General features: G+C 38.6%; 1 pseudogene and 6 gene segments (V, D, J or C); all 7 read right to left on the reverse strand.

Moving 5' to 3' along the window:
• Positions 1 to 1,588: 1,588 nt before the first annotated feature.
• LOC117492105 lies at positions 1,589 to 2,049 on the reverse strand. The segment is given in 2 exon segments: positions 1,589 to 1,893; positions 1,969 to 2,049. Coding segments are annotated over 2 exon segments (348 nt in total).
• Positions 2,050 to 2,833: 784 nt separating this feature from the next.
• On the reverse strand, positions 2,834 to 3,335 carry LOC117492971. The segment is given in 2 exon segments: positions 2,834 to 3,172; positions 3,261 to 3,335. Coding segments are annotated over 2 exon segments (378 nt in total).
• Positions 3,336 to 4,087: 752 nt separating this feature from the next.
• LOC117492954 lies at positions 4,088 to 4,689 on the reverse strand (annotated as a pseudogene).
• Positions 4,690 to 8,974: 4,285 nt separating this feature from the next.
• LOC117492970 lies at positions 8,975 to 9,485 on the reverse strand. The segment is given in 2 exon segments: positions 8,975 to 9,318; positions 9,407 to 9,485. Coding segments are annotated over 2 exon segments (378 nt in total).
• An 875-nt stretch (positions 9,486 to 10,360) lies between these two features.
• Positions 10,361 to 10,830, reverse strand: LOC117493001. The segment is given in 2 exon segments: positions 10,361 to 10,667; positions 10,756 to 10,830. Coding segments are annotated over 2 exon segments (348 nt in total).
• A 1,276-nt stretch (positions 10,831 to 12,106) lies between these two features.
• On the reverse strand, positions 12,107 to 15,000 carry LOC117492106. The segment is given in 4 exon segments: positions 12,107 to 12,112; positions 12,257 to 12,313; positions 14,477 to 14,727; positions 14,821 to 15,000. Coding segments are annotated over 4 exon segments (369 nt in total).
• Positions 13,512 to 14,046, reverse strand: LOC117492999. The segment is given in 2 exon segments: positions 13,512 to 13,831; positions 13,928 to 14,046. Coding segments are annotated over 2 exon segments (348 nt in total).
• Positions 15,001 to 15,288: the final 288 nt, after the last annotated feature.

The following is a 15,288-nucleotide window of genomic DNA, read 5'->3' on the forward strand; positions in this document are numbered from 1 at the left end:
AGCTCCCATTGTTCTGTGACCTGTCAATCATCAAACCGGGGGTCATATTTCATTATGTGTTCATTTTTATCTGAAGTTGTACCCATAGATGTATAAAGAATAGTTCTACCTCAGTTATTCTCCGTGGGGACTTCCGCCAACAATCTTGATTCTGATTGGCCAGAAGACTCGAAAAAACATCAGCAGAGATGTTTTATTGAGAAGATGATCACTACGTGACAGAAGTTTTCAAAACCATTTATGGTCTCCGGTACTTCCAGTCCAACGCCTACTGAATAGAGTGGCGAAGTCCCTCCCACTTACTTCCGGGGTATGGGACCTTATTCCGGAAAAGTTATGCATTGAAGTCAATGGGGAGAGAAAACTTATCTTTCGATCCCGTTTGAATTGTGCCATGAATTACACATATGATGTTTGTCAATCTTAAAAAATCATTTCCATGTCAAAAAAGTCACAGTTTGTCGTAAAACTGTTGAAATATAAGACTATGAAAAATACGTAACTAGAAAGACTACAAATCCCAGAGTCGCGTAAGTGATGTCACAATTGTTTACCTCCACCATTCAGATACCTAAGATCAGCGCAATATAGATATAATCTATCTATATGGCGCTGGCTAAGATAAGATAACTTTAACAAGATGCCTGTGTGCTTAGTACCAGGTTGTTATTATACCAGCAATGGGTCTTGCTCGTTCTTTTGCTTCCCGTCTGATGAAACGACCAGGAGTGGCTTGATCAAGTTAGCTACCTAGCTAGTAGCTAGCACGTTAGTTAGCATTACAGCCTTGTCATTTTTATTAGCCTTAACATGAAGTAACATTAAGTAACCCAAAATGTTAAACAGTAAGAGTAGTAGTCATATTTCGTGAACCCTTTGAATAGTACTGTCACCGGTGTGATCATTCTATAATACACCATTTAATTCCGGGGGAGAAATGCTAACGCTAACGTTAGCATCGGCGATCTTTTCTACTTCATGCTATCTGCACAAATGGTTGACATTAAACATTAAAACGACCAGGCAGTTCAGAGAGAATCAAAGGAAGGCAGGCTTTGCATGACATTCTTCAGGACGTGTTTCATTGTGGTGATAGTCAATCGTTTGTTGACAAGACAGTAGTGACGGCCATCTTGGTGACGTGTGTGGTTGACCAGAGATGTAGTTCATTGAGCCTTTCACACAAACAAATGTGTTACTTCACAGTTTTACGACACATTTTAATTTTTTTGACTTGCAAAATTATCTTTTAAATTGACAAACATCATATGTGTAATTCGTGGCACAATTCAAACGGGATCGAAAGATAATCTTTCTCTCTCCATTGACTTCAATGCATAACTTTTCCGAAATAAGGTCCCATGGGGCTCAACCGGAAGGGGAGGGACTTCGCCACTCTATGCACAGCGTTAGAAAATCGGTCCTTCAAAATAAAAGTTTGCATTTTTTCCCAAAAAAAAAAAAAAAAAATTGCAATTTTTTTTTCAACTTTTTTTTCTTCACTCACACATCCGCGACCCACTTGAAACGGGTCCGCGACCCACTTTTGGGTCGCGACCCACCAGTTGAGAACCACTGGTCTAGTGTGTCACTGTGGCTCTCGTGCACAGTAATAAACTGCAGAGTCTTCTTGTGTCAGACTCTTCACCTCCAAGTACACAAGATTTTTGGAAGTGTCTTTGGTGATGGAAAACTGGCCTTGCAGTCTTTGGGCAAATATGGTGCCAGTTCCACTATCAATGCGTCCGATCCACTCTAGTCCTTTCCCTGGTTTCTGCCTGATCCAGTGCAGCCAAGCCAGAGGAAGTCCTTCCACCTTACAGGACATAGAGACTGGTTCTCCTGCTCTGCTGACCACCGGCTCTGAGGAGGTGAGGGACTGGCCCTGAGCCGCTGAAAGAGATACAGAGTTTAGATGAAGGGGAACCAGCAGCTCTTCTCCCCCTCTGCTGGACCGACTTCACTCACCTGAAACCAGAGCCAGGAGGACCACGCTTTGTACCAATGTCATGGTGGGAACTTGTCCGAGTCTGCAACAACAGAGGCTGTATGAAGGATATATATTGTGCTCGCAGAATGGGTGGGGATTATCCATCAGTGTGTTGGGATTTGCATTTTTTGGGGGGGTTGCAGTGATGATACATAAATACTTAATTTGTGAGAGAAGGAGGAGTGCTGAAATATGAGAGAAGGTCCATAACAGACCCAATAATAAGATGTTGTTTAGTCTTTTCTACTTGTTGGTATGTGCATTTCTGAGAGACTATAGTGTGGTGGGTGATTTAATGTATACAAAACAAGCTGCACTGTCAGTCTCCTACTTTCATTTGAAAATGATAGGTCACCTCAGTGAGGGGGATTACTGCTAAAACAGCAACATGTCAGTCAGGAAGACAAAGATTTTCTCCCAGAAAGTGAAAGTTTGTCTTATTGCAGAATGATTTATTTATCCAGCGTATATCACAATGCACAATCACAAGAACAAACAGCCATTCTTCCTTATGTTCATCATGAACTTCTTTCAGACGTGAGATTAACACATGAGGCTGCTTCACTTCCAACTGAATGTGAGTCATGTGACAGAAAGGTCTACATTTAGTGTTTATTTTTGCCCATACGTGAAACATACATTTAGAAGATGTTATTTCTGTCCTTGGCTGTTTTATGAGGAAATTATTATTTTAAATACATATTTCTTTTTATTATTGTGTTTTGTAACTTGTTGTGACGGTTTTTTTCATTTTCATAAAAACGACAACAACGAATGATTTAGTCAACGTATAACTCTCCTTGTACTCTATCAACAAAGTATGGATGAAGACTGTAGGTTTTTGTACAGCTGCTCAACCAGCTTCAGTCACTGTGTGTCGAGCACAGTAATAAACAGCAGAGTCTACAGCCGTCAGACTGCTCATCTGCAGATACAGCTGCTGTCTGCTGTTGTCTCTGGAGATGGTGAACCGGCCTTTCACTGACTCAGAGTAGTACTTGGTGGTACCACTGCCACTGCTGATAATAGCGATCCACTCCAGTCCTTTTCCAGGAGCCTGTCTGACCCAGGCCATCCAGTAGCTACTGAATGTGAATCCAGAGGCTGTACAGGTCAATCTGTGAGATTCTCCAGGCCTTTTAGTCACTGGATCAGATTCTGTCAGAGTCTGACCATCAACACCTGTCAAGAGGATAAAAACACATCTGGTGAAATAAACTGTTGACACAATTAAAATCTGTGTTAGATAAAGATCAGTAAAGATGTTGACCTGCCCAGCAGACAGTGAGCAGCAGCAGTCCTGTCCTATAGTCCATCATGTTAAACTGTGTGTCCTCTGTCCTCTGTCCTCCTCTCTGCAGTCACATAAGTAGAGGGGGAGACATCTGAGTTTTGCATTGACTCCTCCTTTCTGATTGAACATTGTCCTCTTTTAACAGTATTTTATGTTATAAACATTATCTCTTACATTTTAAATTGGTAAACATTTCTTATTGGGCTGTAAGTCACTTTGTAACATTTTATTATTGTTATTTAATTCAGATTTGTCAGATGAAACAAACAAATAATGGATCTTATTTACTGTTGATTAAAATAAAGATATTAACATTATTGTCATTAAAAAATGCTTTGAGTTAATTTAGTAAATAAATCACTTTACAGGTTTTATCTACATCTCATGTCTTTAACATTTATATTTGTAATCAAAAATTACATTTGCGTCAAATAAAGAACAGAAATGCATGCATTTGTTTTTGGAAAGAAACTCTGACATCCAACAATGTTTTGTTGTGTTTTGGCTCGTAGATGTACTGTTTAGTATTTGTGAATAAATAGTGTTAACAATATTCTTAGAGCTGAAATTGGTTGTAAAGAAAGTTAAATTTAGAGCAAGAAATTAAATTACTGAAATTATATAATTATGGATACTTGAAAAGGCTGATGTTTAACAATTTAAAGAAGTGTTATTCATTTTTTTAATTCTGGGAATACATACAGTAATGTATCAGTGACTATAACCTCTAAATGTTTAAACTGATGATGTAACAGTGAGCTGGTGTTGAGATCATTTCTGGTCTGACGGCTCCTCCTCTGGTGGCTTCATGTTACAAGTGTTCAGGCTCTGAGGGGTTTTTGTACAGCTCTACTGATGGTGTGTGTCACAGTGTGTCTGGCACAGTAATACACAGCAGAGTCTCCAGGCTGCACGCTCTGTCCGTTCAGAGTCACTGTTTTGCTGGAAGAGTCTAAGTCGATACTGAACTTGCTCTTCAGTGAATCTTTAAAGTGTGTGGTGGATCCAGCAGCTGCCATTCCTATCCACTCCAGTCCTTTCCCTGCAGGCTGTCTGATCCAGGCTGTGTAGTAGCTGCTAACAGAATAAGAGACCTGACAGGTGATGGTCAGACGTTGACCTGGCTGCACAGTCACAGAGGCTGGCTGTATCAACTGCTCACACTTCACACCTGTGGAGGGAAACATGTTGAATAGTGAGCGAGGTTAATAACAGTGAGCAGTCAGTGTGAGCGTTCTGTCAGTGTCTCTGCCTCAGTGAGACTCACAGGATCCAGCAGCCAGCAGCAGCAGCAGAGCTACAGAGAACATGGTTGGTGTTGAAGGTGACCTGATGGAGCTTCTCTTCTTCTGCTGCAGCTGACAGCATGATATCAAGTCTTTATAGCAGACTGTGAGGAAGTTCACTTTGCATAGAGAGGGACACTGACAGGCTATAAAAGAGGGACGGACTGTCCTGTCGAGAGTTGTCATTTGGATTTGTGTTTGGACATATGATGTAACATTTATTTTTTAAAACAATAAATGAAAATTATCTTTTTATTTCTAATCAAAACTCAGACAAATAGTATATCTATTGTCTGATGTAACTTTTGGTAGCTGCTATCTGATGGAAGCAGTTTTATTGAGGCGATATTTCCTTCAGTGTTTTGATGATGTTGAGCTCAAGGTTTTTTTTACTGTGATTACCAGAACACAAAGTTTTGACTTTCTTTTGACTTGTTGAGTTTTTGTACAGCATTTCTCCTTCCTGTATCACTGTGTGTATCGAGCACAGTAATAAACAGCAGAGTCTACAGCCGTCAGACTGCTCATCTGCAGATACACCTGCTGTCTGTTGTTGTCTCTGGAGATGGTGAAGCGGCCTTTCACTGACTCAGAGTAGTAGATGTAGCTACTGCTATCACTGATAGTAGCAACCCACTCCAGTCCTTTTCCAGCAGCCTGTCTGATCCAAGCATTCCAGTAATTCTAATTACTACTAAACCCTGAATATGTGCAGGTCAGTCTGTGGGACTCTCCAGGCTTTTTAACCTCTGGTTCAGACTCAGTCAGTGTTTGACCCTCAGTACCTACAGACATGTAAACAGCTCATTAGTTTCTGTAATGCAGCCATATTGTCTTTGTACCAGGAGCTCTGTCAGAAAAACAGGTTTTGTTCTTACCTGCAGAGTTAAATGACAGGATGAGAAAAACCACCAGATAATCAGGTCTGATCATTGTGAAAGCCAGTTGTCTCTGTCCAGTCTACAGTGTGTATGTCAGTGATTTAGTGTCTGTCCTTCACTCTGCAACACATATGTAGAGATGGAAGAGGTCAGAGTTTGCATTGACTCCTCCTCCTCAAACAGAAACACAGCACATCCCCTGAATAAATATGATGTAGATTTCCTTTTTGCATACTATGATTGAATGTATATATATCCTTAAATTAAAAGGTTGAATTTCAAGTTATTTGTCAGTTCCTTTTATAAATAAGATGTAATCATTTATTCTGCTTTGCACAACATTGGTTGCCCATCCTCCACATACTGGAAACATCATGCATAAATATATTATTGATACCTGCTGTTAAGAAATTCATAATGGGATATTATTGTTGCAGGAAAGCCTCAAGACTTTCATAGTATACGTTTAGAGACATTGTCATATTCCCGTTATTGTCATCTGTCTTTTTATCCTCTACTGCCACCTGTTGGTGCTTGAGTGAGTAATGTGACTGACATTTCTACATTTAATGTTTCTTTTTGCCCATACATAAAAAATACATTTAGAAGATGTTTTTTCTGTCCTTGGCTGTTTTATGAGGAAATCATTTTTTTAAAGACTTTTTTTTAATTATTATTGTGTTTTGTAACTTGGCTCAGTAGCAACTGTTTTTTTCATTTTCATAAAAACTACAACAACGATTGATTTAGTCAATGTATAACTCTCCTTGTACTCTATCAACAAAGTACTGTATGGATGAGGACTGTAGGTTTTTGTACAGCTGCTCAACCAGCTTCAGTCACTGTGTATCGAGCACAGTAATAAACAGCAGAGTCTACAGCCGTCAGACTGTTCATCTGCAGATACACCTGCTGTCTGGTGTTGTCTCTGGAGATGGTGAACCGGCCTTTCACTGACTCAGAGTAGAACTGGTTGCTACCATCAGTGTAGATTAAAGCGATCCACTCCAGTCCTTTCCCAGGAGCCTGTCTGACCCAGTGCATCCAATGGCTACTGAAGGTGAATATTTTAAAACATTATTTCCTATAAATCATTTGATGTGATGCAAGTAACCTCTCAACTTTGTTCAGCTTGAATTTCCTGGACAATGTGAGCTGTTATTGTGCAGCCTTAGTTTGTATGTTTTACCAATATGTATGTTGAGAAATGACAGATGTTTTTGATCACTGCTATTATATATATATATATATATAAAATAAATTCTTGGAAAGGCAAGTTCTTGTTGGAATTTGTTCAACTTTTAATACAGTGGCTCTTGAGGTTTATCTAGTTTTGCATTTTAAATTTTAAGTGCTTAATCTGTGTACCCTGGATTACATTCTTCACATTTCTGGTAATAGTCAAACATATATATACGAAGGCAGTGTAGTTTAAATGAAATCTTTCAATCTGACTAATGTATAGGAAAAACATTTTTATATATCAATAATCCTTACAGGCGGTTTTATACTATATATATATATATATATATATATATATATATTTGAGATTGATATTCATAGAACAGTTTTTTCTGCATTTTAATTGTAATAAATACATTTTACAGAACATTTAAATTGCAGTATTTAGATGTTGCTTTCACCGTAAAACTCGTCATTACTACGGCAAAATACACTAAATTATACACAACTTTTGATTACAATTTGCGGGAAAATTCAGTTAAATTACAGCATTACACTGATGCTTTTACAGTTAAACAGTGTTATTTGTTTGGTATTTTTCTGTAAAATTGAATGGGATTCAATGTGCAATAGACAGCAACTGCATGTAAATCTTACTGAAATAATCAGTTTAATAGCAACGTGATCATGCTAATTCAGCAGAAAAGGGCTGTTGAAATGACAGATTTAAAATGTAAATTACAACAGTTTTAAACTGTAAAATATACACGTTGTTCTGTAAAGTTGTTTACAGTTTACCGTATTTTTTACATCATTATTCTGGCAACAAAGCTGCCAGGTTTTTACTGTAAAAACAATTTTTTTATACAGTCTATGGTTGCTACAGAGGATTGTGGGTAATGTAATGTCTTCGGCCATCCAAAACTCATAGAAAACTACTTGTTTCTCAGAATTGAAGGGGAAAACGTGACAAAAGCATTGTACACACACTAAAACCTATCAATGTCGTTTAATTAACAAGGATAATCTGGTGTTTTTGAGTTGATGAGTAGTGGAGATATCACTGTCAAATCAATCGACAGTAAGGAGAATACTTACTTCCGGGTGTACAATTCTCCGTTATCCAATGGGAATGGACGCTCACATTGCCTTTAACAGCCTCCGACACAAACGAATGCCGTGCTTCCCCAAGCGTCAAATGCCGACGCCGATGGGAATACATTGCAATCAGTTGAAAGCTCTTTGCGTCCATTTATGAAGCTGAAGGAGCCTCGGCGCGTCACAACTGGACGCCACGGGACCCTGACCAAGCGTCGCTTCTGGACGCTTAGGGAGTGAGAGTGTGTTGTCCAGGGAGCTTTACCACCGCTTCAGACTCAGTCAGAGTCTGACTGCAAACACCTGGAGAGAAAAGCAGCTTGATCACAACAGACCCAAACATAAAGCTAAGAAAAAGAAGAGTGCAGGAGTATGTACTCACCAGAAATCCATGAAAGCATCAGAAACATTAAACATGTAGCTAAAGTCATAGTGGAAATGTGTTGTGTGTGCTGCAGTGGTTTGAGCTCTCCTCTTCAGTTTGCTGTGAGATAAATAAAGATGGAAGAGATTAATATTTGCATTGGCTCCTCCTCTTAGTGCTGAAAATGAAGAATATTGAGATGAATAATTAACAGTTTAAAATGTTGATAATATTAAATTCTGATAACAAGAACAATCTGCCTAAACTGTTTTGCTGTTTTATACCATTCGTTATCAAACAAGACACACAGGAAGAAATGCCTGAGATACTGAAATATCTTTGAGGGAGAACTAAATGAACTCATGAATCTGCAGTGACTGCTGATCCAGCTCCTTTTTGTGTTATAATGAAGCAACCTCTCAAAGGGTGAGAGTATAAACCTGTAGTTCAGTCCAGGGTCTGAGTGTGAGTTAAGATCAGTGAGAGCAGCAGATCTGAGTGTTTCCTTTTACTGACAGAGGAGAGGGGAACTCAAGTTCCGTTTATGAGAGCAGCTGCTACATGATTTTACTCACATATATGCATTATGTGGCTGAAATGTGTTCATGTATTGTTTATTGTATGTGAGTAATGTGACTGACATTTCTATATTTAATGTTTCTTTTTGCCCATACATGAAAAATACATTTAGAAGATGTTTTTTCTGTTTTATGAGGAAATTACTTTTTTTAAAGACATTTATTTTTTATTATTGTGTTTTGTAACTTGGCTCAGTAGCAACTGTTTTTTCATTTTCATAAAAACTACAGCAAGGAAAGATTTAGTCAAAGTATAATTATCCTTGTACTCTATCAACTAAGTATGGATGAGGACTGTAGGTTTTTGTACAGCTGCTCAACCAGCTTCAGTCACTGTGTGTCGAGCACAGTAATAAACAGCAGAGTCTACAGCCGTCAGACTGCTCATCTGCAGATACACCTGCTGTCTGCTGTTGTCTCTGGAGATGGTGAACCGGCCTTTCACTGACTCAGAGTAGTAAATGTGGGCACTGCTAGTAGGGTGCATAGTAGCAACCCACTCCAGTCCTTTTCCAGGAGCCTGTCTGACCCAGGCCATCCAGTGGCTACTGAATGTGAATCCAGAGCCTGTACAGGTCAATCTGTGAGATTCTCCAGGCCTTTTAGTCACTGAATCAGATTCTGTCAGAGTCTGACCATCAACACCTGTCAAGAGGATAAAAACACATCTGGTGGAATAAGCTGGTGACACAATTAAAATCTGTGTTAGATAAAGATCAGTAAAGATGTTGACCTGCCCAGCAGACAGTGAGCAGCAGCAGTCCTGTCCTATAGTCCATCATGTTAAACTGTGTGTCCTCTGTCCTCTGTCCTCCTCTCTGCAGTCACATAAGTAGAGGGGGAGATATCTGAGTTTTGCATTGACTCCTCCTATAACTAAGTTTGTGTGTCTTTTTAAGAATAATTATGGAAGCCCATTTTTAAAGCGACAAAAAATAGACTTCATGTAAAGTATAATGATTTTGATTGCCAGAGGGACACACCTAGGCCTACTGTACATCCAATAATATAATAAACTAAATTATATAATTAACCATTAATCTCAGGTGTATTTGATTTAATTTGGGTTAGGGATTAGATGATCAGAGCTGCTTCTTTAAGGGAAACATTATTAATATATTATTTGTATTTAATCAACTTCTCCAATGTGTTTACGGTGGATTAAAGTTTGGCATTTAGCTGACTGGAATCAGCTGTTTGACTCCAGTGTTAAATATAGAATTTGCTTCATGTGGTTGTGGTTATGTTACAGTAATGTTTCAAATTCAAACAGATAAAACTTTCCTGATGATAATGTTTATGATATAATGATGATTTTTGTTCCATCGGCAAATCAAATAGTTGTTTTTTAATGTTTTATGTTATCAAATTGTGCATTCATTAATGTACTTCTAGAGATACATGGGCACAGTTTAACCATACTGAATCAGATAAACAGCTGCGTTGTTTGAAATGGGACTTTTTTATATTATCTGTGATACATTTTGTTGGAGGCACAAAAGACACAGAAATACATATTTTTCTGTTTGAATTCACTATATTTCTTTAGGTTACAACTGAATTAAACATTGCGTAAATTAGATGAAATAGGATGTCAATATTCAGTTACTCAGTATTTCAATATAAAGTGAATGCTCTCATGGGTGGTGGTAAATAGAGGAAGTAGTTTGTGTACGACTCTCCTGTTTCTGTCTCTCACTGTGTCTCTCTGGCACAGTAATACACTGCTGTGTCCTCTGCCTTCAGACTGTTCATCTGCAGATACACCTGCTGTCTGTTGTTGTCTCTGGAGGTGTTGAACCGGCCTTTCACTGACTCAGAGTAGTGCCAGCTGCTGCTAGCGATCCACTCCAGTCCTTTTCCAGGAGCCTGTCTGACCCAGTGCATCCAGTGGCTACTGAATGTGAATCCAGAGGCTGTACAGGTCAATCTGTGAGATTCTCCAGGCCTTTTAGTCACTGGTTCAGATTCTGTCAGAGTCTGACCATCAACACCTGTCAAGAGGATAAAAACACATCTGGTGAAATAAGCTGTTGACACAATTAAAATCTGTGTTAGATAAAGATCAGTAAAGATGTTGACCTGCCCAGCAGACAGTGAGCAGCAGCAGTCCTGTCCTATAGTCCATCATGTTAAACTGTGTGTCCTCTGTCCTCTGTCCTCCTCTCTGCAGTCACATAAGTAGAGGGGGAGATATCTGAGTTTTGCATTGACTCCTCCTTTAACTGTGTGTCCTTTTGCAAGGCCATTGATAAAGCGCCAAAAAGTAGACTTCATGTAAAGTATGAGGAAACCCTCCTTGCTTTACAGATTGAGGGGTAGTCCTTAACGTTTGATGAAATTTGGAGAATAAATGTTTAAATGTACAGCAATCACTCTCCATGTAGAAACAAATATGTGTTGGTGCATGTGTTGGATGATGGCAGAGAGACCCACCTACACTGTGTGCACACGTATTAGGCAAGTTGTACTTTTGAGGATTCATTTATTATTGAACAACTACAGTGCTCTCTGTGCATCACACATGTTAATAAACCTCAAATCTGGATATTTAAGAAAGTAAAAATGAGGTTTTGCCTTTTATAGGATAACATATGTGTGTACAATTATTGAGCAACTATTAGTGTGCAAACTTATTATGCAACTAAATAAAAAAACTAAAATGCTCCCGTCTCACTTTTTTATTTTCATCTGTTAAAGAGAGAATAATAAAACAAATAAAAATAATGGTGTTCTTGAAAGATGCAGACTTTTCCTGTACCACTTTCTTCTGACCCTGTTAACTATTTGCACCAAACGTTTGAAGGTTATGTGATCACGCCCAAATATCTGAGCAATCTCAAGAGTGCTGCATCCCTCTGAAATACGTTTTACAGTTTTGACTTTTCAGAGTCAGTTAAATCTCTTTTTTGACCCATTTTGATTGAGACAAAGGAACTGACTTATAATTGTGCACACCGTGATATAGGCCACACCCTCCCTCATTAGACATCACCTGATTTTAATCTCAATGAGACTTTTACCTGGTTAAATAACGGAGATATATATATATATATATATATATATGCTTAAATCCAATACGCATTCAAGTTTATACAGCTTGGAGTTACGAAATATTATGATATGGTCAAAATACTCACTTCAAACAGATAAAGCTTCCCTGATGATAATGTTTATGATATAATGATGATTGGTGTACAATCAGAAAAGTAAAACGATGTGTATTAATCTTATCAAAGTGTGCATTCATTAATGTACTTCTAGAGATACATGGGCACAGTTTAACCATACTGAATCAGATAAACAGCTGCGTTGTTTGAAATGGGACATTTTTATATTATCTGATACATTTTGTTGGATGCACAAAAGAAACACAAATACTTTTCTTCAAAACATACAAATTATCTGTTAGAATTCGGTATATTTCTTTAGGTTACAACTGAAGTAAAAATTGCGTCAAATGAGATAAAATAGGAAGTCAATATTCAGTTACTCAGTATTTCAATATAAAGTGAATTCTCTCGTGGGTGGTGGTAAATAGAGGAATTAGTTTTTGTACGACTCTCCTGTTACTGTCTCTCACTGTGTCTCTTCTGGCACAGTAATACACTGCTGTGTCCTCGGCCTTCAGACTGTTCATCTGCAGATACACTTTACTGCTGGAGTCATCTCTGGAGATAGTGAATCTACCCTGGACCGACTGGGAGTAATAGATAGAAGAACTGCCAGTGTTTATATAAGCGATCCACTCCAGTCCTTTTCCAGGAGCCTGTCTGACCCAGTTCATGCCGTAGCTACTGAATGTGAATCCAGAGGCTGTACAGGTCAATCTGTGAGATTCTCCAGGCCTTTTAGTCACTGGTTCAGATTCTGTCAGAGTCTGACCATCAACACCTGTAAAGAGGATAAAAACACATCTGGTGAAATAAGCTGGTGACACAATTAGAATCTGTGTTAGATAAAGATCAGTAAAGATGTTGACCTGCCCAGCAGACAGTGAGCAGCAGCAGTCCTGTCCTATAGTCCATCATGTTAAACTGTGTGTCCTCTGTCCTCTGTCCTCCTCTCTGCAGTCACATAAGTAGAGGGGGAGATATCTGAGTTTTGCATTGACTCCTCCTTTCTGATTGAACATTGTCCTCTTTTAACAGTATTTTATGTTAAAAACATTATCTCTACAATTTTAAATTGGTAAATATTTCTTATTGTGCTGTAAGTCACTTTGTAACATTTGAATATCGTTATGTAATTCAGATTTGTCAGATGAAACAAACAAATAATGGCTTTTAATTGATTAAAATAAACATTATTGTCATTAAAAAATGCTTTGAGTTAATTTAGTAAATAAATCACTTTACAGGTTTTATCTACATCTCATGTCTTTAACATTTATATTTTTAATCAAAAATTATGTTTTGTGTCAAATAAAGAACAGAAATGCATGCATTTGTTTTTGGAAAGAAACTCTGACATCCAACAATTTGTTGTTGTGTTTTGTCTCGTAGATGTACTGTTTAGTATTTGTGAATAAATAGTGTGAACAATATTCTTAGAGCTGAAATTGGTTGTAAAGAAACTTACATTTAGAGGACAAAATCCAATTACTGAAAATATATAATTATGGATACTTGAAAAGGCTGATGTTTAACAATTTAAAGAAGTTATTCATTTTTATTCTGGGAATACATACAGTAATGTATCAGTGAGTATAACCTCTAAATGTTTAAACTGATGATGTAACAGTGAGCTGGTGTTGAGATCATTTCTGGTCTGAGGGCTCCTCCTCTGGTGGCTTCATGTTACAAGTGTTCAGGCTCTGAGGGGTTTTTGTACAGCTCTACTGATGGTGTGTGTCACAGTGTGTCTCTGGCACAGTAATACACAGCAGAGTCTCCAGGCTGCATGCTCTGTCCGTTCAGAGTCACTGTGTTGCTGGAAGAGTCTAAGTCGATACTGAACTTGCTCTTCAGTGAATCTTTATAGAATGTAGCTCCAGTGTATTTGATACCTATCCACTCCAGTCCTTTCCCTGCAGGCTGTCTGATCCAGGCTGTGTAGTAGCTGCTAACAGAATAAGAGACCTGACAGGTGATGGTCAGACGTTGACCTGGCTGCACAGTCACAGAGGCTGGCTGTATCAACTGCTCACACTTCACACCTGTGGAGGGAAACATGTTGAATAGTGAGCGAGGTTAATAACAGTGAGCAGTCAGTGTGAGCGTTCTGTCAGTGTCTCTGCCTCAGTGAGACTCACAGGATCCAGCAGCCAGCAGCAGCAGCAGAGCTACAGAGAACATGGTTGGTGTTGAAGGTGACCTGATGGAGCTTCTCTTCTTCTGCTGCAGCTGACAGCATGATATCAAGTCTTTATAGCAGACTGTGAGGAAGTTCACTTTGCATAGAGAGGGACACTGACAGGCTTGAAAAGAGGGACGGACTGTCCTGTCAAGAGTTGTCATTTGGATTTGTGTTGGGACATATGAAATAACATTTATTTTTTAAAACAATAAATGAAAATGATCTTTTCATTTCCAATCAAACCTCAGACAAACAGTATATTTATTGTCTGATGTAACTTTTGGTAGCTGCTATCTGATGAAGCAGTTTTATTGAGGCGATATTTATTTCAGTGTCTTGATGATGATGATCTCAAGCCTTTTTGTGATTGTGAGAAGCAGAACACAAATTTTTGAATTTGTATTTGAACTTGTTGAGTTTTCGTACAGCGTTTCTCCTTCCTGTGTCACTGTGTCTCTCGAGCACAGTAATAAACAGCAGAGTCTACAGCCGTCAGACTGCTCATCTGCAGATACACCTGCTGTCTGTTGTTGTCTCTGGAGATGGTGAACCGGCCTTTCACTGACTCAGAGTAGTAGATGTAGCTACTGCCACTGCTGATATAAGCGATCCACTCCATTCCTTTTCCAGCAGCCTGTCTGATCCAAGCAGTATCAATATGACCACTAAACCCTGAATATGTGCAGGTCAGTCTGTGGGACTCTCCAGGCTTTTTAACCTCTGGTTCAGACTCAGTCAGTGTTTGACCCTCAGTACCTACAGACATGTAAACAGCTCATTAGTTTCTGTAATGCAGCCATATTGTCTTTGTACCAGGAGCTCTGTCAGAAAAACAGGTTTTGTTCTTACCTGCAGAGTTAAATGACAGGATGAGAAAAACCACCAGATAATCAGGTCTGATCATTGTGAAAGCCAGTTGTCTCTGTCCAGTCTACAGTGTGTATGTCAGTGATTTAGTGTCTGTCCTTCACTCTGCAACACATATGTAGAGATGGAAGAGGTCAGAGTTTGCATTGACTCCTCCTCCTCAAACAGAAACACAGCACATCCCCTGAATAGATATGATGTAGATTTCCTTTTTGCATACTTAAATTATAAGGTTGAATTTCAAGTTATTTGTCAGTTCCTTTTATTTAAATATAAATAAGATGTAATCATTTATTCTGCTTTGCACAACATTGGGTGCCCATCCTCAACATACTGGAAACATCATGCATAAATATATTATTGATACCTGCTGTTAAGAAATTAATAATGGGATATTGTTGTTGCAGGAAAGCCTCAAGACTTTCATAGTATACATTTAGAGACATTGTC

Source organism: Trematomus bernacchii, unplaced genomic scaffold, assembly GCF_902827165.1.
Source record: "Trematomus bernacchii unplaced genomic scaffold, fTreBer1.1, whole genome shotgun sequence".
Lineage (NCBI taxonomy): Eukaryota > Metazoa > Chordata > Actinopteri > Perciformes > Nototheniidae > Trematomus > Trematomus bernacchii.